Here is a 23,254-nt window from a genome sequence, read left to right on the forward strand (position 1 = left end):
CATTTAAAAACTTACACCAATATTATGTCATGTGACTAATAAAAATTTGGGCTTATGGTATGTGTGTGTATATATGTGTAACTGTATGTGTATATATCTGAGACCTAAGATACCATGGAAGTATTTTAGAGGTTACAAGGACAAAATGATAAGGCAGGACCCCTGTACAATTTTGACTGGAGGAGTTTAGTTTTTTTTATCGTTTTTCTATTGAACTCCTTTGGGATTCCAGTAAGATTTATTTGAAAGCCAATGTTGGGAAAGAGGGACTTGGAAAACATTTACTCTATAGTAAATCTATGAGTACAGATAAATACAATAGAGATTAGCCTGCTGCTTTCTGTAAGTGCTGGATCTAAAAGGTCCCATTAGTACAGAGGAGACAGGATCCCAATACTGTAAGTAGCCTGCTAAATTATTAGGTAATACTTTCTTTTTTCTTTTTTTTTAAGATTTTTTTTTTTTTTTAAAGTTATTTGACAGAGAGATCAGCAGTAGTCAGAGAGGCAGCAGAGAGAAAAGGGGAAGCAGGCTCCGCACAGGGCAGAGAGTCCGAGGCGGGGCTCAGTCCAAAGGCCCTGAGATCATGAGCTGAAGGCAGAGGTTTAACCCACTGAGCCACCCAGGCGCCCCTAGGTAATACTTTGAAATGTCAGCATTCTGGACTTAGAAGTAAAAGATCTTGAGTGGGTTCTACCTTCTTCAGCCTCTTAGTAACTGCAAGGTCTTCAGCAGATTATTTTCTCTGGGCCTCATCTGTATGATGTGGGGGTTGTAGTAGGTAAACTAAGATTCCCTCCCAGTTGTATTGCTTCATAAACTGAAAAGGCAAAACCATCAGAATTACCATTATTCTGATAAACTTTCCACCTTTTCAAAAGAAGTTATATTAGAAGTTGTAGATCCATTTATTTTATATGTTTCAGGACAAATATTTATAAAAGTGGTTTTCCTTTTTTCTGGGTAGCTTCCAGAAATAAAGTAATGTTTTTCATTTATCAAATATGAGGTAATTCCAGTGTGCATTTTCAAACCGACATATTTAGAAATTGACATACTGTATTTGAAATTTAAGGTAACTGGTTCATGTCTTCTCAAATACAAAATGTATTCCTATGTTATGAAGGAAGCCGTTCTGATTGTCATCAGAGCTTAGTTCTTAGTACTTAAAAGCATATACCCTCAAATGTAAAATTATGGGGTCTCTAGAAACATGAAAATATGTGGGAAGTTTTTGTTTCTGTTTTTGTTTTTTTCAAAAATAAATATTAAGTGTATTTCTTGGGTTTAGAACCCAAATTTATAGTTGGTTATTTTCAGATCTCTGAAGTAGCAAATGGGACTCCTTTTGCTCATGAATTTATAGTTATTTGGAATTGGTTTTCTTAAAATTTTTTAGTGTTTTCACATGAGGGAATTAGCAGTAATTCAAAATAGGATTTAGAGTTAGTTTCTTTGCTTTTTCACATCTGTAAAATGGAGATGATGATAGTTATTATATAGAGTTGTGACCTTTTTTTTTAAGACTTTATGTATTTGAGATAGAGAGGGAGAGAAAGTATACGATCAGGGGGAGGGGCAATGGGAGAGGGAGAAGCAGACTCCCCACTGATCAGGGAGCCCAGTGTGGGGCTCAATCCCAGGACCGGGGGATCATGACCTGAGCCAGAGGCAGATGCTTAACTGACTGAGCCACCCAAGTGCCCCAAGTTGTGACCTTTATTGTAATAATTTACCTAACCACTAACTGGAATGTAGGAAGGAATCAGTGTATGTAGCAACTATAAAAATAATATATACTCATCATTAAAAAGTTTAAAGGAAAAAGAGCACCTATAATTCCATTATGTAGAGATGACCACTGATAACCACTTGATGTTTCCTTCTAACCGTGTTTTCTTCTACTTTTCCATTAATAAAATAAAACATGGTATTAAATGCATAAGAATATACAAAGTTACATGACTTTTCAAGTTAGACATTGCTAATTTTTTATGACTAAAAGAATTACTTTTTTCTACAGCTAGGAGCTCTTTTCTTGTTAATGCAGATCTTCCTTTTTTCTAAGTAGTGTATTCCAGCAATGGCTACTATGTTTTAAGATTTATTTATTTTACAGACAGAGATCTCAAGTAGGCAGAGAGGCAGGCAGAGAGAGAGGAGAGAGCAGGCTCCCCACTGAGCAGAGAGCGCCATGCGGGGCTCGATCCCAGGACGCTGGGATCATGACCTGAGCCGAAGGCAGAGGCTTTAACCCACTGAGCCATCCAGGCACCCCAATGGCTACTATGTTTTAATTTATTTAATTATTTCCATATTCATGAACATTTAGCGTTTTTCTAGTTTCTAATTGTTAGCAATAATGCCGCGATAAACATTACATTAAATTATTCTTCCTTGAAAAATTGTTTTGTGGGGCGCCTGGGTGGCTCAGTGGGTTAAAGCCTCTGCCTTCAGCTCAGGTCATGATCCCAGGGTCCTAGGATCGAGCCCCACATCGGACTCTCTGCTCTGCGGGGAGCCTGCTTCCTCCTCTCTCTCTCTCTGCCTGCCTCTCTGCCTAGTTGTGATTTCTCTCTGTCAAATAAATAAAAATATTAAAAAAAAAAAAAGAAAAATTGTTTTGTGTGTTTACATGGCTTTTTCTGTACAGTCAGTCCCTAGAAAGTAGACTTACTGGATCAAAGACAATAGAGACTACATCTGATTATTGGAAAGGGTGAGCTCTTGAATATTTTTTTAAGATGTACCTGTTTATAGCTCATCTTACTTGAATTTTTTTTTTAGGATGTGCCTGTTTTTAGTTCATCTTACTCTGTTCCATACATAGGGAATATTTTTTACTAGTCTCTTTATCCTTCAATTTGGTCTTACATTCATTTTTTTTTTAAAGATTTTATTTATTTATTTGACAGAGAGAGATCACAAGTAGGCAGAGAGGCAGGCAGCGAGAGAGGAGGAAGCAGGCTCCCTGTGGAGCAGAGAGCCCGATGCGGGGCTTGATCCCAGGACCCTGAGATCATAACCTGAGCCGAAGGCAGCGGCTTAATCCACTGAGCCACCCAGGCGCCCCCTTACATTCATTTTTGATGCATTTTAAATAGTTGTAAAAAGTCTCTACAACCTAGAGATAGTAAGATGGAATAGTTAAGAGCAGAAACTGGAACTAGGCTACTTATATTCAAATTTGTAATCAGCCTCCTCCTAGCTACGTGATACTAAGCTAAACCACCTAACTTCTTTTTCCCTCAGTTTCCTCATCTGTAAACTGTGATTTATAATAATAAACTGGAACTAAACCGGTTTTCATTTCCATTTGTAGTATCTGAGAATATCCATTTAAATGTCTCATTACCACTGAGTTTTCTCTTTAAAAAAAATGTTGCTAACTTGGAAGGTTGAAATGACATTTTTTATTTGCTTTTTATTTAATTGCTACTGAGATATGGAATATTTGAATACATGTTTCAGAGTATAAAGCTTGACTTAATCCAATCCATATGGTAAGATGATCTTTCATTCATAGGACCATTTTAGGGGTCAGTTCAGTGAAAAATAATAATAATAAAAATAATTCAAAATCTATGTAACTAAATTTTCCATTTGTTTGTTGTGAAATTGCCCATTATTATTTTTAAATGAAAATGGTTTTGCTATTAACTGAATTTAAAATGTCTGTATTTAGATGTTATATGAATAAAACATTAAGGTGAGGTCCCAGTTGGGTGAAAGCCATACTGAATATTGAGAATATTGCTGGTTAGTTAATTGATAATCAGCTGGGAAATCTCCTTAGTGTGTCCCAATATTTTGTTCATTCTTGTTCAGGATTTTCATCAGTGATTTAGGTCGTGATTTCTCATCTTGGCCCTCCTGACCTTTTGACCCAGAGAATTCTTTGTTTTGAGGCGCTATTGTGTGCATTTTAGGGTGTTTAGTAGCATTCCTGTCCTCTACCCACTAGATGCTAGACAGACACACACACACACACACACACACACACACCCCCACCCACCCACCCTCTACCCACCCACCTCTCCTGTGGCAACAGGAAATATCTCCAGAGATTACCAGATGTTTCCTGGAGTGGGGGCAGAGGGGAGAGACAGAATCACCCCTACTTGAGAACCAGTGATTTAGATTAATACAGAAGACCTACTTCTTGAAGTTAATGTATAGTAGAATCAGGATTGCGAAAAGTTTCTGTTGCTCAAAGGTGGTGTATAAGTAGCAAGATAAATATATAAGATCCTGTCTTCACTTGTAAGGGAAAAAATGGAACAAAATTTTAAAAATTTAGAAGTATCGGGGCGCCTGAGTGGCTCAGTGGGTTAAGCCTCTGCCTTGACTGAGGTCATGATCTCAGGGTCCTGGGATCAAGCCATGCATGGGATTCTCTGCGCAGTAGGGAGCCTGCTTCCTCCTCTCTCTCTGCCTGCCTCTCGGCCTACTTATGATCTCAGTCTGTCAAATAAATAAATAAAATCTTTAAAAATTTAGAAGTATCTTCTTTAGGATACCTTTGTTTTCTTAGCCATTCATATGAAAATGACTAGGTTTTAATAATTTTAAGTGTTATTTTATGATTTAGTGTTATTAGACGATGTGTTATTTAAGATGATTGGTGGAAGGAGGGAAGAGGGGGATACTAAATCTTTTCAAAGGATTATTTTCACTTCTCATGCCCCAATATTCTGTTTTTAAGAGGTTCATTCTCAGTACTTTTTTTCAATTTTCAAAAGCGATTAATGCTTTGACTCAGATAAACCTGAATTTGAATATTGCCTCTACCATTAAGTACATACTAGGTGACCTTAGGCAAGATTGAATTTACTGTGTTGAGAGGATTAAATGAAGTTATACCTAAAGTAGTACCTGGCACTTAGCAAATTATATACAATGACAATTCAAGGTATGCTTCTCTTATCTGAAATCCTTGGGGATATGGTAAATTTACTATATTACGTTCACCTCTAAGAGGTCTGAAGCAGCATTACATAATCAAAGGATACTATGTCTCCAGTGAACCCTGTAAATGTTTACATTATAATGGGTAAATAATGATTGTGAACTGGCTCAGGCAGGTATTGCTGGCAAAGAAGTGACTGAGAAAACTTTAAATTTCTGATATTTGGGGACTTTACTGTTGTTCACATGAGATTTTGATCCTGTGTACGAAGATGATTGCTGTAACTCTCTCAATATTAAATTGGTCGATTTGCTTGTTTAAGCAGCTTGAGTTACAATATAGTCAAAAACTCAAACTGAACTTGTTTAAAATTAAACGTTCCAATGGTAATTTTTGAACAGAGTGAGGAATTCTTTGTGGGTATTACCACACATAAATACATGTGAAGTGTGACTCTGCTCCATTGTGCCTGGGTTACCTCTGTAGAACTATCAGTATAGTTACATAGCAGGTGCAATACATACCTTAGAAGCATAAGGTTTATTGTAAATCAGGCATCCTTAATGGCAGTGGTTGTTGACCAGTATGACTGTGATTCTCTTAAATCTCAGTGAATAGATGGTCATGACACATCATAGAAAGATATGTACATATAAATACATGGCCTGTACCTATATGTTGATAATATCTAATGAAGGTATAGGTTAGCCAGGCCAGTTTGCTCTTCCACGGTTGAGAATATACATTAGTGGTCATTTTAGAAGGCAGTTTAGTAATATTTTTCAAAAGGTTATATATGCATGCTTAAGTAATTTAGCCTACAGATGTATTCATACACTTTACAGAATTACACATATCTATGCCGGCATTGTTTTTAATAATATAAAAAAATGCAACAACTCAAGTGTTCAGTACTATGGGACTGAGTTAAATTGATGGTATCTTCCCAAGGTGGAATTCTAGGTACCCAGAGACAAACTAGATGTGGAAGAGTTGTCATGAAATGATATCATGATATGTTTAATGAAGGAAAAACCAGAGTTGTTGTTGGTTGTTTTTTTTTAAGAGTTTTTAAACATTTATCTGAAAGATAGGAAGCTCACTTTTCCTATTGATGTAAAATTTGCATGCAGTGAAATACTCAAATCTTAAGAGTACCGTTGTTGAGTTTTGACAAATGCATATACAGGCATACCTTTTTTTGTTGCACTTCACTTTATTGTGCTTTGCAGATACTATGTTTTTTATAAGTCAAAGGTTTATGACAGTCCCATCAAGCAAATCTTTTGGTGCCATTTTTCCAACATTTGCTTGCTTCATGTCTCTGTCACATTTTGGTAATTGTCACAATATTTCAGACTTTTTTGTTATTATTTATCATGGTGATCTGTGATCAGTGATCTTTGATGTCACTATTGTAATTGTTTTAGGGTGCCATGAAGTGCACCCATATGAGATAGTGAACTTAATTGATAAATGTGTGGATTCTGACTGTTCCACCAACTGACTATTCCCCATCTTTCTCCCTCTCTTCATGCCTCTTATTCCAAGTACAACAGTATTGAAATTAGGCCAATTAATAATGCTATAGTGACCTCCTAAGTGTTCAAGTGTAAGAAAGAATCTCATGTCTCTCACTTTAAAACAAAAGCTAGAAATGATTAAGCTTAGTGAAGAAGGCACATCAAAGCCAAGGTAGGCCTAAAACTAGGCCTGTTGTACCAAACACCTAGCCAAGTTCTGAATGCAAAGGTAAAATTCTTAAAGGAAATTAGAATTCTACTCCAGTAAACACAGGAATGATAAGAAAGCAAAACAGCCTGTTGCTAATACGAAGAAAGTTTAAGTGGTCTGGATAGAAGATAGACCAATGGCAACCTTTCCGTAAACCAAAGTCTAATCCAGATCAAGGCTCTGAATCTTTTCAGTTCTGTGGAGGCTGAGAGAGGTGAGGATGCTGCAGAAGAAAAGTCTGAAGCTAGCAGAGATTGGTGTATGAGGTTTAAGGAAGATGGCCCTCCCCGTAACATAAAAGTGCAAGGTAAAGTAGCAGGTGCTGATGTAGAAGCTTCAGCAAGTTACCCAGATGATCTAGCCAATATAATTAGAGGTGGTTACACTACACAACACATTTTCAGTGTAGACAAAACAGCCTTATATTGGAAGAAAATGCTGTCTAGACTTTTCCTAGCTAGGGAGGAGGTCAGTGCCTGGCTTCAAAACTTCAGGAAGGGGCGCCTGGGTGGCTCAGTGGGTTAAAGCCTCTGCCTTCAGCTCAGGTCATGATCCCAGAGTCCTGGGATCGAGCCCCGCATCAGGCTCTCTGCTCAGCAGGGAGCCTGCTTCCCTTTCTCTCTCTCTGCCTGCCTCTCTGACTACTTGTGTCTCTGTCTGTCAAATAAATAAATAAAATCTTAAAAAAAAAAAAGCTTCAGGGAGAGGCTGACTATCTTATTAGGGACTAATGCAGCCAGTGCGTTTAAGTTGAAGCCAAGTCTCCTTTACCATTCCAAAAATCCTAGCATGCTAAATCTGCTCTGCTTATGCTCTATAAATGGAACAACAAAACCTGGATAACAGCACATCTGTTCATAACATTGTTTAATGAATTACGCCCACTGTGAGAACTACTGTTCAGAAAAAAAGATTGCTTTCAAAATATTGCTGCTCACTGACAATGCATCTAGTCATCCAAGAACTCTGATGAAGCTAGACAATAAGATGAATGTTGTTTTCATTTCTGCTAACACAGCGTCCATTCTGCAGTCCATGGGTCAGGGTTCACTTGGGCCTTCAAGTCTATTTAAGAAATGCAATTCATAAGTCTATAGCTGCCATAGATAGTGGTTCCTCTGATGGACCCGGGCAGAATCCATTGAAAATCTTCCAGAAGGGGGCCCACCATTCTAGTTGCTATGAAGAACATTTGTGATTCATGGGGAAAAGTCCAAATATCAGCATTGACAGGTATGTTTAGAAGAAATTCCAGCCCTCATGAAGGACGTTGATTTTAAGACATCGTGGAAGCAGTAACTGCAGATGTGGTAGAAGCAGCAAGAGCACTAGATAGAAGTGGAGCCTAAAGAGGTGGCTAAATGGCTGTGATCTCAGTACAACTTTCACATGTAAGGAGATATTTCTTATGAATGGAAAAAGTGGTATCTTGAGATAGAGTCTGCTCCTGGTGAAGGTGCTCTGAAGATTGTTGAAATGACAACAGAGGATTTAGAATGTTAAACTTAGTTGATAAAACAGTGGTAGAGTTTGAGAGGACTGACCTCAGTATGGTCAGTTCTGTGGGTGAAGTGCTATCAAACAGCATCATCTGCTACAGAGAAATCATTTGTGAAAGGAAGAGTCAGTCGATGCAGCAAACTCGATTGTTGTCTTATCTTTTAAAATTGCTGCCCTGATTAGTCAGCAGCCATCAATACTGAGGCAAGGCCCTCCCCCAGCAAAAAGATGACAACTCACTGAAATCTCAGATGATGGTTCGCTTTTTTTTTTTAGCAATAAGGTATTTTTTTTATTTAAGATATGTACTTTTCTTTTTCTAGACATAATACTGCACACTTAACAGACTGCAGTATGATATAAAAATAACTATGCACTGGGAAACCAAAAAATTCATTTCACTGGCTTTGTTGCAGTATTTACTTTCGTTACAGTGGTCTGAAACTGAACCCATGATTATCTCCTAGGTATGCCTATGTCTATGTAACACTGTTCCTATAAGTATGTATAGAATATTACCTTCATCCCAGAAAGGTCTTTCCTTGTTAGCTCCTCTCCTTCACCAGGGACATCCTGTGATGTCCCGGTGATGAGTTTTGCCTGTTTTAAAATTCCATATATGAGATCATATAGCTTACCCTTACTTTTGAATGATAGTTTAGCTGAATATTAAATATCTTGATATTTTATTTTAATACTTCCATTCAGTTACTTATTCCTGTCTTGCCTTTTTTTTTTTTTTTTTTTTTTTGCCACTTTTAAGAACACTCTCTTTTTTGTCCCTTTCATTTGCTTTTCAGATCTTCACTTTTGTCTTTGGAGTTCTGCAGTTTCAGTATGATATGGGTCTTCCTGTGATTTTTAAAAAAATTTATTTATCTTCCTTGGCATTTGTGCTTTCCGCATATTACAGTTTTGGGAATTCTAAGGCATTATTTTAATATCTCATTTGTTTGCTTTTGCTACTTTTGGGGTAATTTATTCAGTTACATCATCCAAGTCACTGTCTCCTCAGCTGTGTCTAATTAATCCTGTCTTTAGCTCATGTAGTGTTTTTTGTTTTAGTTTTGTTTTTCATTTCTAGAAGTTCTGTGTCTTTCCCAAATCTATCTGCTCTTTTAGATCGAACTGTATTCTTTTCTCATGTTTAAGTTCCCCCTTGTTTAATAATTTAGAACATTTATTATCTGTTTAAATAATTCCAGTATTAGAAGTCTGTTACTGCTGTGTGCTGTTTCTGCTGACGTTTGGTTATGGTGGTTGGTTTTCTTGTTTTTTTTCTTCTAAGAAAGAGCTGTGAACCCAAGTTGACATAGAAGGTGGCATGCATTTGCTTATGCCAAGATACTCCATGGCTCCAATTCAGGATCCTTTTTAATTTCTTAGTCTTAAGTTTCTCAGACTGTATTAGTAGGAATAATTTGAATCCCAACCAATTTGAGGAAACTACAGTTTCACATTTTCAATTGAGATCTTTCCCTCTACCTTTTCTACCTTTCTCCTAGAGCCCGAGCTGAGGTCCACGTATTTCCTAGTTATTTCCTTTGCTAGTGGTCAGGATTTTTCTGGTTTACATTTTCACTAGTTTTATGGTGTGATCCCAGTTTGAGGTCTCCAAAATATGTGGGTCCTAGATCATGTCTCCTCTCACCCCATAGTGTGTATAAGCCTCTTGGTACCAAAATTGGCAAAGGTTTCCAGAGCAGGTGTCGTTTCAGCATTCCCCCAGGGTCTTTGTTCCTGCTCCCTTTTGGTTCCGGAAGATATCTTACCGATGAGCTCCAGTCTGTTTATTTCTCCAGGAAATAAACTATTGAGAAGGTTTTCAGATTATCTTTTCTAAAATGTCTTGTTTAAAATAAACAGTGGCCGCAGTACAAAGATAAGGCAGTAGGGAAAAAGAGATGGATCAGGAAGACATGATAATTACTTGCTCACTTAGCAATTCCACTTCTAGAAATTTATTTGATAGATACAACCATTTAAAGGGAATATGTACAAGGATATTGAGTGCAGTGTTGTTTGTAATAGCAAAAGTAGTATGAATCTAAATAATTTGTCAGTAGTCAGTAATTTTTTGTCAGTAATTAATTGTCAGTAATTTACAATGGAAAAAGAATGGAACAGGTCTGAATGTACTAATACAGAATGTCTAAGAGAGTCTAAGTCTGTGAAGATGGTTGAAGTGTGCCCATTATTTAACAACAGTGTGAATTAATAATTGAGCTCCTGTCCTGTTTTAGAAGCTAGCCACTAGATGTCTCTCTTGTAAAGAAGTAACCTTTTTTTTTTTTCCCCAGATTTGCAAAATTACTTTGTTTCCTTTGGATAAAATTACAGCATTCTAATTATATTGCAGTAATAGACCCATCTACCTCTTTATTAATGTCAGTAGCATTTTTTCCTTAACCAGTTATGTGGTGATACACTTCATAAAACACAGTATTTTATTTGCATGATGACCTATAAATAGTATACTTTACTGCAAACTGACTTGAGAAAAGAGCAAAGGGAAAGGAAATGATGGGTTTAGCAGTTGTGGTAATAGAGGGACAAGTGGATTTTGCAGTGATCTAGTTTGGTGGAAGGATTTCAGAGCAACAGCAGGGATTTAGAAAAAACAGTGTGAAAAAGTAGAAACTTAATGATTCCCCAAACAGGCATTTCCTTACCAGGGCCGTGTAGGCAGTGGTGAGGAAGTTTCTGTGACATGGCATCACAGAGGTGGTACTTTTCCATAATAGCAATTAGCCAGCATTCATGGAAATGGAAAACACCCTTGGTCTTCTTGGAGTCCCCACCCAGGTTCAGTTAAGGAAGTCCTTCCGCAGTCCCCAGGTCTCCTACTTCATGATATGCCTCTGGCATCTGTCCTTTCCCCTAACTTCACCATAGCATTTATCAGCTGCATTATCCCATGCGAGCCCACGTTGTCTCACCCTGGATTACTGAGGAGCTTTTGAGTGCCCACCCTACCTCAGTGTCTCCTTACTTCAGTCACTTGCCACATGGCTGTCTGACGCATCTTTATAAAATGTGTTTTTATTGTGACAGTCACCTGCTCAAAAATCAAGAAGCTAAGTCTAGGTTTGAGGCTGGTCTTGTGGGAGGCTATCAGATGCAACAGGATAAAGCAGTAAAGGTAAGACACTGTATGTGGTTTGGTGTGTCTAGAAACTAGGTTGGGAGTTGGTAAGTGGTAGGAGATGAGGTTGGAGAGAGCCCCACTTGGGCTGGGCTTTGCAGGACTTTATATGCCATGTCAGGGAGTTTAGATAGTCATACTTTGAGCAGAAAATGTCCCTTTTGATATGAGGGATCCATACTAAATAGTCTATCCCCACCTGATTTCCTAATAAAGTCAAGCAAATATACCCAGGCTGGTCACCATGCTTAATCCTAGAATGTTTTCCTCATCCATTATTTTCTAACCATCTGTGAAGACACAATAGCTCATCTTCTCCGTTACTTCTTTTTGCTGCAGTTCCTATAGTACATATTTTCTCCACAGTTAATACGAAACACATGCTGCATTTAGTGCTGGTATTCAGTTTTTGGTATGCATATACATGTGCTCTCCTTTCTGCATTCTAGTGTTTGTTAGTAGGGGCTCTATTGGCATTTTGAACAGGACTGTTTTTTTTGTTGTGTGGGACTTTCCCATGCATTACAGTTAGGTTAGCATTTCTGTTCTCTGCCCACTAAAATGCCTGAAGTGCTTCCTAGTCTTGGAACAGTCAGAACTGCCGAGCCATTTCCAAATGTCCCCACCGCCCAGGTTGGTACAACTCCCAGTTGAGAATTACTTTATTAAGTGCTCAAGTATTTATCAGTTATTTGAAGCAAGATGGACTTTTTCATTTCAGTCTTCACCTGCTATATCCATTTTCTTAATATACTGTCTACTAAAGCCAGTACCACATACTTAACCTGTTTCCTATTATTATTGTGTAGTGGTGAAACTAATTTTTAAAAGAGCAAAATGTAATATATAACTGGAACTTTTCAAAGTATTTTCATAATGATGTGAGACATATAAAATTATAGTTTTTATTCTCCCCAATTCCAATAATTTTAATCCATGCTAAGTAACTACACAGATCCTTTGTATTCACTCTTCCAAAAACACTTATTATGGTACCAATCCTAATAAAATAGATGGATTATTTTTATGAGGAATAGTTATATTTATTCTTGAGACTTTAAAATTTGCTCTTGAAATGTATTCTAAAAGATAAAATGTCTGCGAGTGAAGGATTATGTAAATATTTTACACATTTGTTTTTCCCTCGAAGGGTTTCAAAATTTGGTAGATTTTCTTTCTGCTTTAAATTCAGATAAAGTGGGGCGCCTGGGTGGCTCAGTGGGTTAAAGCCTCTGCCTTCAGCTCAGGTCATGTTCCCAGGGTCCTGGGATCGAGCCCCGCATCGGGCTCTCTCCTCATCAGGGAGCCTGCTTCCTCCTCCTCTCTCTCTCTCTGCCTGCTTGTGATCTCTGTCAAATAAATAAATAAAATCTTTAAAAAAAAAAAATTCAGATAAAGTTTTATAACTGATGGTGGAACAAAATGGTTTTTTCCTAAAATTCCTTCAGGTAGAATGTGCTGCTTCCAAATTTCATAAGAATTGACAATTTACAGATTAGTCTATCTTCCTTTTCTCCTGCTTCAAAATGAAAAATGAAAGATGAAACCTATAAAGAAGAAAACTTCAATTTCTTATATCAGGATGCTTGGTGTTGCTTGAAATAAAATACCCAATTCAAACCGGTTTGAGTTTTAAAAGGGTATATTATTGGCCATCATAACTGAATGCCCAAAGGTAGAATGGACTTCAGAGTTAATAGATAAAATGACTCAATTACATCATCAATAACCCAGTTTTTTGCTGGTTCTCCTTTGTATCTTCAGTGGTGTCAGCTCAATCCTCATGCTCATAGGGTGCCCTGGTAACAGTTTGAGTTGCAGTAAAGATCCAGGAGTGCTTCTCTCCCAGCGTTACTGAACAGGAAGCCTGAAATTCACCACAATAAGACCACCTAGGTCATCTGCCCAGTCCTGATCCTGAGCCATTGTGTCAAGGAAAATCTAGGGTTGTGATTTTCTTTTTTTTTTTTTTTTTTTTAAGATTTTATTTATTTGACAGAGAGAGAGATCACAAGCAGACAGAGAGGCAGAGCAGAGAGAGAGGGGAAGCAGGCCCCCTGCTGAGCAGAGAGCCCGATGCGGGACCCGATCCCAGGATCCCTGGATCATGACCTGAGCTGAAGGCAGAGGCTTAACCCACTGAGCCACCCAGGCGCCCCGGGTTGTGATTTTCTTAAGCCAACCAATTAAGTGCATATCCCTAGAGGTAGGGAATGGGTTCCATTCCTCAAAGTATGATTATAGATTAGGAACGAGGATGGTGGTAAGAGACTGCCAAGGAGGCAGTTAAACTATAACTGTTATAAATGATTTCAAAATATGAAGGCAAATATATAAAATATAACTGAGCTACATTTAAATTAATAGTATGTAAAAATACATGGTTTGTTATTGAACTTGCAGTTCTGATAAGTTCAAAATGGTATAGTTGTTTAGAGCATAGACTCTGGAGTTATTGTACTATACTGCATTTAGATTAACAGTACATAAAAATACATGCTTTGTTATTGAACTTGCAGTTCTGATAAGTTCATAATGGTATAGTTGACTAGAGCATAGACTCTGGAGTTATTGTACTGTTTTTGTATAATGACCTTGAGAGACTTTTCTCTGTCTTAGGGTTCTCATCTGTAAAATGAAATAATGGCATTCGTCTCAGAGTTAAAAGAATTAAATGAAGTAATACAGGTTAAAACCTTTAGAACAATGTCAGACATCTTAAAAGCACTTAATAAACTATTGTTATTACTATTGGTCCTTGCTAGTACTCTGGTAAAAGGTTCTGCTGGTAGGTTTAATCAGCTATGGACTTTACTAATTTAATTAGTGATACAGTATTCTGAAGATTAGACATGTGGAAATTCTAGCTTTAGCTTACTCCCATGGAGTCACTTATATTTAAAAATCAAAAGTAAAAATTTTAGATGTATTCGAACTGACATGACCTATTATTGTGCTTCTCAAAAGTAGTGAGAGACATTTCCCTTAATAATTATAAATAAGGACTGGAAAGTTAATGTCTTGAATATACTGTAGAATATACTATAGAAATATTTACTAGGAGAGTTAAGTAGTAGGATGATGATTCTCCCTCCAAGCCCTTCATTTCATTTTTTAAAAAGCTTTGTTGTTGGTGCATTAACCACAAAATAAAATCCATAGGGTTTAGCAGAACATTCAGGGCTTTTAACAATCTAATATGAATCCAAATGTTCAGTTTCATCTCTAGCCACTAAACACTAAATTCAAGGTAAGTGGAATTTGGTTAGGAACTCGTGGCAAAATATTCTCAAAGGACCTGTGAATATTTCTGTACTAAGCTTCGTAACTCAGAACACTGAATTGAATGTAGAATTACAACAGTGGCAAAAAGAGTAACATTTTTTGTATATTCTGAGCTCTCAACATATATTTACTCATTTCATCCTATGATATAAATACTATTGTTATTCCCCACTTTACTCTGAGAAACCTGAGTCACAGAGATTTATCTCTTGCTCAAGATCACATCAAGTTACAAATTGTTAAGAGTAGGACTTAAGCCCAGAGTCCACTTAACCTTTGCCTTCTCCTACCTCTGGTCCATACAGTATGTTGAGTATTCTTCCTCTGTACAGCATCCATGAAGAACAAGGTGCTTCCATATGGAAACTCTGTATTTCTCTCATAGACATATGGAAGGGAAACACAGTGCCCAGGATTGGTGGTTGATTTAAGCCCTAAACAGAAGCTTTCTGTGGCCTCGTCCCCTTTGTTCGCATGCTTAATGCTTAGGGAGCCCTTTGGAGTGTTCTTTGAGTAAATACTGATTAGTCAGTGAGAGAGTGGAATGAAAATTGGTAATTTTTTTTTTAAGAACAAAAATACTCAAGCTCATTTAAATTTTATATTAGAAATCTTAGTACCAAGAATTCAGTCTTCATATGTAACTCTTAGCTGTGACATATTTCTTGAGGAGGATAGCTTTGAAGCTGTCAAAATGATTAGATGAGTAACCCTAGTTCTAGTAGGGTAATAATCTCTGAGATAAAAAGGAAACCTCTTAAAAGAACACTTCCACTAAGGAATATTTTTAGGTTTAAAAAGAATGGTCAAATTAGTCCTGTCCTTTCTAGGACAATCATCCTCTACTTTCCCATGGAAACATTTTTTATTTTGCTGATTATAAAAATTAGCAAATCATTATGTCAGAAATTTAATAGTGATGTATAAAGTAAGAATTAAGTCCTTTCATTATGGCAAGAAATAACCATAGTTAAAAGTTTGGGGCATGTCCTTCATACTTGTAAACGCATTTATGGATATATATTTTAAACATACATGCCCTCATTCAACACATGCATTTTTCTACCTCAGTGCATATAGTTCTGCCTCATCTTTTCATTCATTATGTAGACCTGCTATAATTTATTTAATCAGTTCTCTGATGATATCCATTTAGATTGTTTTTGATTTTTTTCTAGAGTGAAACAGCAGACATGAACATATGTCATTACTTGTCCAATTATTTCCTTGGAATAAATTCCTGGGAATAAAACTGTTGAGGCAAAAATATGTGTATTTTTTTATTAAGAATATTTATTTATAGCTTTTATGAAACTAAACTGCCAGAAGCTTACACCAATTTATATTTCTATCAACCATTTTACCACTCTTCCCTAGTATTTCTAATTTTAACGACATCTTTGTAAATCTGACAGGTAAAACTATTTCATTTCTGTTTACATTTCTTTGGTTATAAATGAACTTGAAAATCTTACTGTATCAACAGATCAGTGCAATTTAAAAGGATCTGGTGCCTTTGTTTTCTGCCCTTCTTCCTTGGAATTGTGGTAGCACTCCAGATATGAAAATTAGCGATATTAAGTCATGGAGTCAGAAGAATAATTACAGGCATGGTATAGGATTTGCATCCCCTGTAAATTTGTGTCATCGTTCACATACTAAAACTGTGGGAGAGAATGAGCCTTAACAGTTTCTAGTAAGCATTAGCTGTTAAGTAAGTGCCCTGTATTACCTTATTAAAATCAAGTATAATATTTATTTTCCTCTTTTAATACGTATAAATGTTTCTCAACCTTTTTTATTATTATTATTGCCTCCGAAGGAGCCCTTTTAGACATTTTCCATCTAATTGCTACTCCATGATATTTGATACCATAGATATACTGTGTACTTATTAATCTTGTTTATGTACAGTGGCCCTTTCGAAGCCCACATGCCATGGTAATATTTGAGATTTTTTTTTTCAGCACTCCCAGGAACAAACTTTACCCCCCTTTGGGGTGATGCTGCCCTCATTAAGAATGCATGATAGATGGGGCAGGAGAAAAAGCTTTGCTTTGCATAGTTTTTTAGTTTAATGGGACTCAGAGAGAGGTCACTGTTCTCTTACTTTGTCAGGTGGTCCAGAAGGGGACATTAGGTTTAACAATTGCCACTGTACTTCATTAGTCTTTTATCAAACTCTAGACATCGTGCCTTGAGGTACGTAAGTTACCTAGAATATTTGTTTACAGTATTTCTGTTCATGAGAATTTGGTAATTATGCAAGGACACAGTGACATTATTATAGTTGAAGGCATTTTGTTGAAATTAGGGGATAGTAGTCTTGATATAGTAGGAGTAATAGTGAATGTTTTAAGCTCTATCCTGGTGGTTCTCAGTAAGTGGTGATTCTGCCTCCCAAAGGACATCTGTAATAATTGGAGGCATCTTTGATTGTCAAACTCGAGGAGTGGGTGTTGCTAGTGGCGTCTTGAGGGATGCTGCTAAACATCCTGCAGGGGGAATTGTCTCCCCTGTCTTCCCATCTCCACCACCACCACCACCACCACCATAACAAAGGGGTATGTGGTCCAAAATGTCAGCACTGCCTAGGTTAGGAAACCCTGTTCTAGTCTAGTGATTCTGCTCCTTAGAATCCATCATCTTTACAGAATAGTCCAAAATACAAAAACGTGTGTGTGTGTGTGCATGCATAAAGATACTCACTAAAGTGTTCCATTTCCCTTTACAGTGTGTTCTAGAAAATTCACTGATGCAAACAAAAAACAAAATTACTCACAGTCCCCCTCAAAAATAATGTTGTGATTTTGGTGTATGTGTATTTTTATAATTGGGACATGTAACACTATATATAATTATGAAAAGTGGGAAATGAACTTAATTCTTTGAGGAACAAACTGATGCTCATCAGAGGGGAGGTGGGGGAGGGTGAAACAGATGATAGTGCTTATCATGATGAGCACTGATAGAACACTGTATGTTAACTACACTAGAATTAAAATTAAAAATTTAACTTTAAAAAACCCCAATTCTTGTGAGATTTAGATTTCATTGCCCATGGCAGAACTACATCAGTTTCAGGAACACTAAAGAACTGGCAACTACTTCAGAGATAAATTAACTCAGCCATTTCAGGAATCTTTTTTTTTTTTTTTTTTAAGATTTTTTTATTTTTTTATTTATTTGACAGAGAGAGATCACAAGTAGGCAGAGAGAGAGGAGGAAGCAGGCTCCCTGCGGAGCAGAGAGCCCAACGCGGGGCTCAATCTCAGGACCCCGAGATCATGACCTGAGCCGAAGGCAGCGGCTTAATCCACTGAGCCACCCAGGCACCCCCATTTCAGGAATCTTTATACAGTACCCTTCAACCTCCTATGTCCATTCTTTCACTTAAATTTTGTATTCTGGGGGCGCCTGGGTGGCTCAGTGGGTTAAAGCCTCTGCCTTCAGCTCAGGTCATGATCCCAGTGTCCTGGGATCGAGCCCCGCATCAGGCTCTCTGCTTGGCAGGGAGCCTGCTTCCTCCTCTCTCTCTCTCTCTGCCTGCCTCTCTCCCTACTTGTGATCTCTATCTGTCAAATAAATAAATAAAATCTTTAAAAAAAAAAAAATTTTGTATTCTGAACTACTGTTTGCAAATGATTTTTACACTACCATAGAGGTAAAAAATACAGGCAGTTTTTCAATGAAGCTAACTTCTAATTTTTTCTACCAGTAGAGGTAAATGATAGACCCATCCCTAAGGATAATCTTTTATTTTTTTCTTTACTGTAATTTAATATGGTAAAACAAATGATAAAAAAGTGGGAGCAATCATAATATCTATCAGTAGAGAATGGATAAATAGATTTTGGCATTTTTCACAAAACAAAATACTATAAAACAGTTTAAGTTAATGAACTAATCTGTATGTATTAAAATCTAAAGGATAATATAAATGAAAAGCAAGGCATAGGATATTTAGAATATGATAACTTTGAAGTAAATGTTAATATTACACAAAATCTTACATTGTTTATACTTATGTGTATGGATATATACATAAAATACAAAACCATGGATGGCAAGAATATACACCCAACCTCAGGAAATTAGCTAATTCTGATGGTGGATGGGAAGGGAATTTGATCAAGGAACAGTTCAATTAGCTTTTTATTCCTTAGAAGAAAAAAATATTTCAAACAAATATGGCAACCTGCAAGTTGGTTTAATCTTGAGAATGGGTGCATTGAGTGTTCTTTATATTCTTTTTCTTTGTTTTTGAAAAATTGCAAGGTCACATTTGTTATAAGTACTTCTCAGATTTGTTCATGTTTGAACTGAGACCATATATAGAAATATTTTTGTAATAGTCATAATTTAGCAATGTATACATACATATGTATATGTATATATATACATATATATGTATATATAATAAAATGTAGTGAATGACTTCTTTACTAGTTAACTAGTTAACTATAGCAAATAAAATGATTTCCAGGGGCTTTTCTCCCATTGTTTTTTGGAATGCTAAGTACTTTCTGAAGGTATTTAGTGTCTACTGAGTGTTAAGAAAGAGGAATGGTTCTTGCAATTACTCAGGCGATGATTGGAGTAATTAAATATGATTTACAATTCCATAAGATGATGAATTCATAATCTTTTTTTCTCCTCTATAACTTAACATGGGAAAAACAAATATATTTAGAAAGAAAACATATTGTACATTAAGATTTAAAATTGGTTTATTTCTTACTAAGAAATGTGAAATTGGGCCCTAGGTGACTCAGTCGAGTATCTGACTCTTGGTTTGGGCTCAGGTCATGATCTCAGGGTTGTGAGATTGAACCCTGTGTTGGGCTCCGTACTCCAGTCAGCACAGAATGTGCTTGAGGTTCTTTCTTCTTCCCTACCACTATGGTCCCCCACCCCACATGTGTGCGTGCTCTCTCTCAGATGAATAAATAAATGGGAGAAAGGAAATGTGGAATCTCTGAGCCTTTTGATGGTGATATGATGCAATGCCTGTTTCACAGATAATGAACATTGCAGAGTGTTTTGTTTTGGAAGAATTGTTTATTTAAAACCAGAACTGTTATATTTGCATTCAGATTTTTTTTTAGAGGTTTTTCCTCTGAGATTTTAGACATCTGGTCTTTTAAGTTAATAAAGGGTGCTTTATGGCTCTGTTCTATCAGAAAAAAAAATGATACATTATATGTTTATAAAAAAATTAAAAATTAAAAAAAGAAATGCTAAACTTAACATGATTTTTTCTTATATGGTAAGTGGCACTTTCAACATAAGTATAATCAAGCATATTTTTTTTCTAGCTCATGCTAAAAACTGTCTTATTAAAGAAAACTTCCATAAGCAGATCTGTGATAGACTTACCCTAAAAGAAGGATTTTTACTTGCTTTTATTCTTATTGTATCTGATAAAAATTTGACTAAATCATGTAAATGTTTAGTGAGAGATACTCTACTAGATTGTATTAAAAGAAAACTATTTGAGATTTTGGGGCCATCCTGCTAAGGGATAGATTTATAGTGATGCTGGTCATTTGCTTGGACACGGTGTTGGTCATTAACTTGCCAGTGGGTTGTTAGAAATTTCCTCTAAGTAAGGAATACATGTAAAACCATCATATGGTGAAAACATTTAAATTTCTCTGTTGGATTGAATATTTGAAGCATTAAATTTTTTAAAGAAGGAATAGTATATAGTGTCACCAAATTTAGGTGTGTTAAATAGAACATATGGTCATTATGCTAAAATTAGTCATTTGGTGAATTATTATTGTTGATCCTGTATCAAACCAAAGTTTAGACCTGAAAGCAAAAGGACTCTAGCTCAGAGTGCATTCTGCTTAGCAACCAACTTGTTGTCTACTGTTTTGCTACTAAATGCACGTACTCATGGCTAGGAAATGTATCTGCAGCCAGCTGGTTGCAACCAGACAACACTTCATTCACTTAATTTCCAAACTAGTTAGGCAAAGACGTCAGCTCGTTGTTTTTAGTCAGGAGTGAATTTATTTGTAAACTTCAAGTAGTAACACACTGATCTCAAAAGCCCCTGATCTGTGTGAAATTGCCTTCTAATTCAGGAGTGTAAAGGCCTTGTAATTCAAAACTGCTGCACTTAATTTTGTTTTCCTCTGAAGAATCCTTACAGGTATATTGTTTGAAAAACAGACTCTAAAAACTTAGAAAATAGTTGAAAGATACATTAAGTGTTGGGAATACTTTTTGAATTACTCTCTGAAAAAGAAAACTTGTTGTCTACCTTGATCCTCATAAGATTATCTTCTAATTTAGAAAACAACAGTTTTGTTGGCATGTGAAGCTCCAGTTTCCTCAGAGTCAAGCTGTGTACATAGAAAAAAGGTATAGTATTACAACTATTAAGAACTTTGTTCTTGGGGCGCCTGGGTGGCTCAGTGGATTGAGCCGCTGCCTTCGGCTCAGGTCATGATCTCAGGGTCCTGGGATCGAGCCCCGCATCGGGCTCTCTGCTCCGCGGGGAGCCTGCTTCCTCCTCTCTCTCTGCCTGCCTCTCTGCCTACTTGTGATCTCTCTCTCTGTCAAATAAATAAATTAAAAAAAAAAAAAAAAAAACTTTGTTCTTATTGTGGTTTTGTATTTACAATAAACTGTTAACTTAAATGCGATATTAGTAAATGTATATTAGGAGTAGAATGGGTAACTAAGTTGTTACCTTTGAAGTTTTATACCAGACTAAAGTCAGGGAAAGGACTTAAATATTATGGACGGAGATATTATAGCACAATAGTGTATATGAATATGTATAATTGAGGAAAAAGTTACTCATTCAAAGCAGTGTCTTAATTTTGTTTCTACAGATTTATAATTCTAAACAATGTGCATTATTTACTGGAAAGTTGAAAAACTTGAAATACTTTGTTTCCAGAAAAAGTAGTATCAATTTTTTACACTGGTCTTATGATTTAGAATGAATAAACTTGAACATGCACTGAAATTTGCAACCTTTTTTCGGATTTTATATTTCTGTATCTTTCAAATATATTTAATCCTTAGTTTTCTTCTCGTCTGTGAGCACAGGTGTGTGTTAAAAGAGGCTTCATATTTTTATAATTGATTTATAGGGAGCTTCTCAAAATATTGCTTTTTAGGACTTTTTAAGTATGTCCAAGAAGTCTTTTTGAGCCTTTTTCCTAAGCAGTTTTTGCTTAAAAGGATGTTATATTTTGCCAAGAGTAAAATAAAAGGTCTGTGTTTAGTCATTTAAACAAAACACCACAAGATTTAGTAATTCCAAGTTAACACCATTAGTAGAAACTTATAAATAATAATATGTTTTCTTTTTGTTGTTTTTGTTTTTGTTGGGAAGAGTACCAGATGATAAAACTATTAACGAAATCCTAAGACCTTACATTGATCCTGAAAAATCTGATCCTGTAATTCGTCAAAGGTATGCTTCAAAAGTCTTGTAATTTTCTGAAATTATTAAAAATGCTGAGGTACTGGTTATGTACACATTTATTATATAGAGCTGTGACTTTATTAGAATGTGGTATGTTAGTGCAGTTGACTTTCTGTGCCATTTCCTTGGTGTTTACTCAAGGCTTTGTCAGTCATGGATGATGTTTTTGGATAGCAATAAAAACAGTACATAATACTTAGTATTTACTGTTTTCCAGACACTCATTGAAGGAGATAATAAATATGTACTAAGTAATTTAATCCTCACAGTAACCCTTTAAGGTAGATTACTACTATTATACCCATTTTGCATGTGGGGAAACTAAGCCTTAAAGTGGTTAAATGACTTCATATAAAAAGTAAGCAGGGAAGCTGGGATTTAAACCCAAGTGTTCTGGAATCAGAGTCTGCACTGTTAACTCTCGAATCAAACTTCTTTAAAGTTGAATCAGAAACTTGGAAAATTAAGAGTTTCTGAGTAATTGTTAAAGACCAGGGAGTTCTGTTTCAACCAAGTCTTCGTAAAACTAATTAAGATACACTCTGCCTCCTGTCCAGAAGTATAGCATGGATAAAAATGGTTAACATAGAACAGTAGAAAGATTCAGTTAGGGCTATGGTAGCTTGCTCTGTCCCTTTTTTACTATGTGATCAAGGAGTAAGTTACTTAACTTTTGGACCTTAATTTTTGAGAATGAGAATGATAATATTCACTAGATAAGGTTATTTGGAGCTTAAAAAAAAACCCCAGAATTATAAAGTTTCTAGTACAGGGCCTAGTACACAGTAGGCAGCACTCAAAAAGCAAATCTATTATTAGAGTGTGAATTAGATGGTACCTGCTTAGGATATGAATGCTTGGTTTGGTTCCAGAGTAACCTGGTGTTTAACTTTTAGATTAGGTGGATTCTAAAATGTCTGATCCAATTCTAATTAAATCTCATCTTCTACTTCTAATAAAAGGTTATGCTCAGACTGAACCAAATCCACGCCCCATATCAAGTAGTGTCTTTGGTACACCTATAGTGGTTGAATTTCTTTTCTTCTTAATACTGATAATCCAACTGTAATCATTGGTCATGTGTTTGGCAGTAAGACGAAGTACCTGTCACTAAATTGGATGCATTTTTTTAAAATAAATACCAAGTTTAACTTAATTTACTGAAATAAATATTTTTTAATTTAAGAGAGAAGAAAGGTAATTTTTTTTTAAATTCAAATCCTTGGTT

General features: G+C 36.1%; 1 protein-coding gene across 1 annotated transcript in view; it reads left to right on the top strand.

Annotated features, from left to right (window-relative positions):
* ZNHIT6 (zinc finger HIT-type containing 6) overlaps nucleotides 1-23,254 on the top strand; it is a 62,426-nt gene that overhangs the window by 12,859 nt on the left and 26,313 nt on the right. Inside the window, exons 6-7 of the mRNA XM_046005542.1 lie at nucleotides 20,880-20,948; nucleotides 21,934-22,014. Of these exons, the coding sequence (XP_045861498.1) occupies nucleotides 20,880-20,948; nucleotides 21,934-22,014 (150 nt within the window). The remainder of the gene's footprint in view (nucleotides 1-20,879; nucleotides 20,949-21,933; nucleotides 22,015-23,254) is intronic.

This window comes from Meles meles, chromosome 1, assembly GCF_922984935.1.
Source record: "Meles meles chromosome 1, mMelMel3.1 paternal haplotype, whole genome shotgun sequence".
Classification (NCBI taxonomy): domain Eukaryota; kingdom Metazoa; phylum Chordata; class Mammalia; order Carnivora; family Mustelidae; genus Meles; species Meles meles.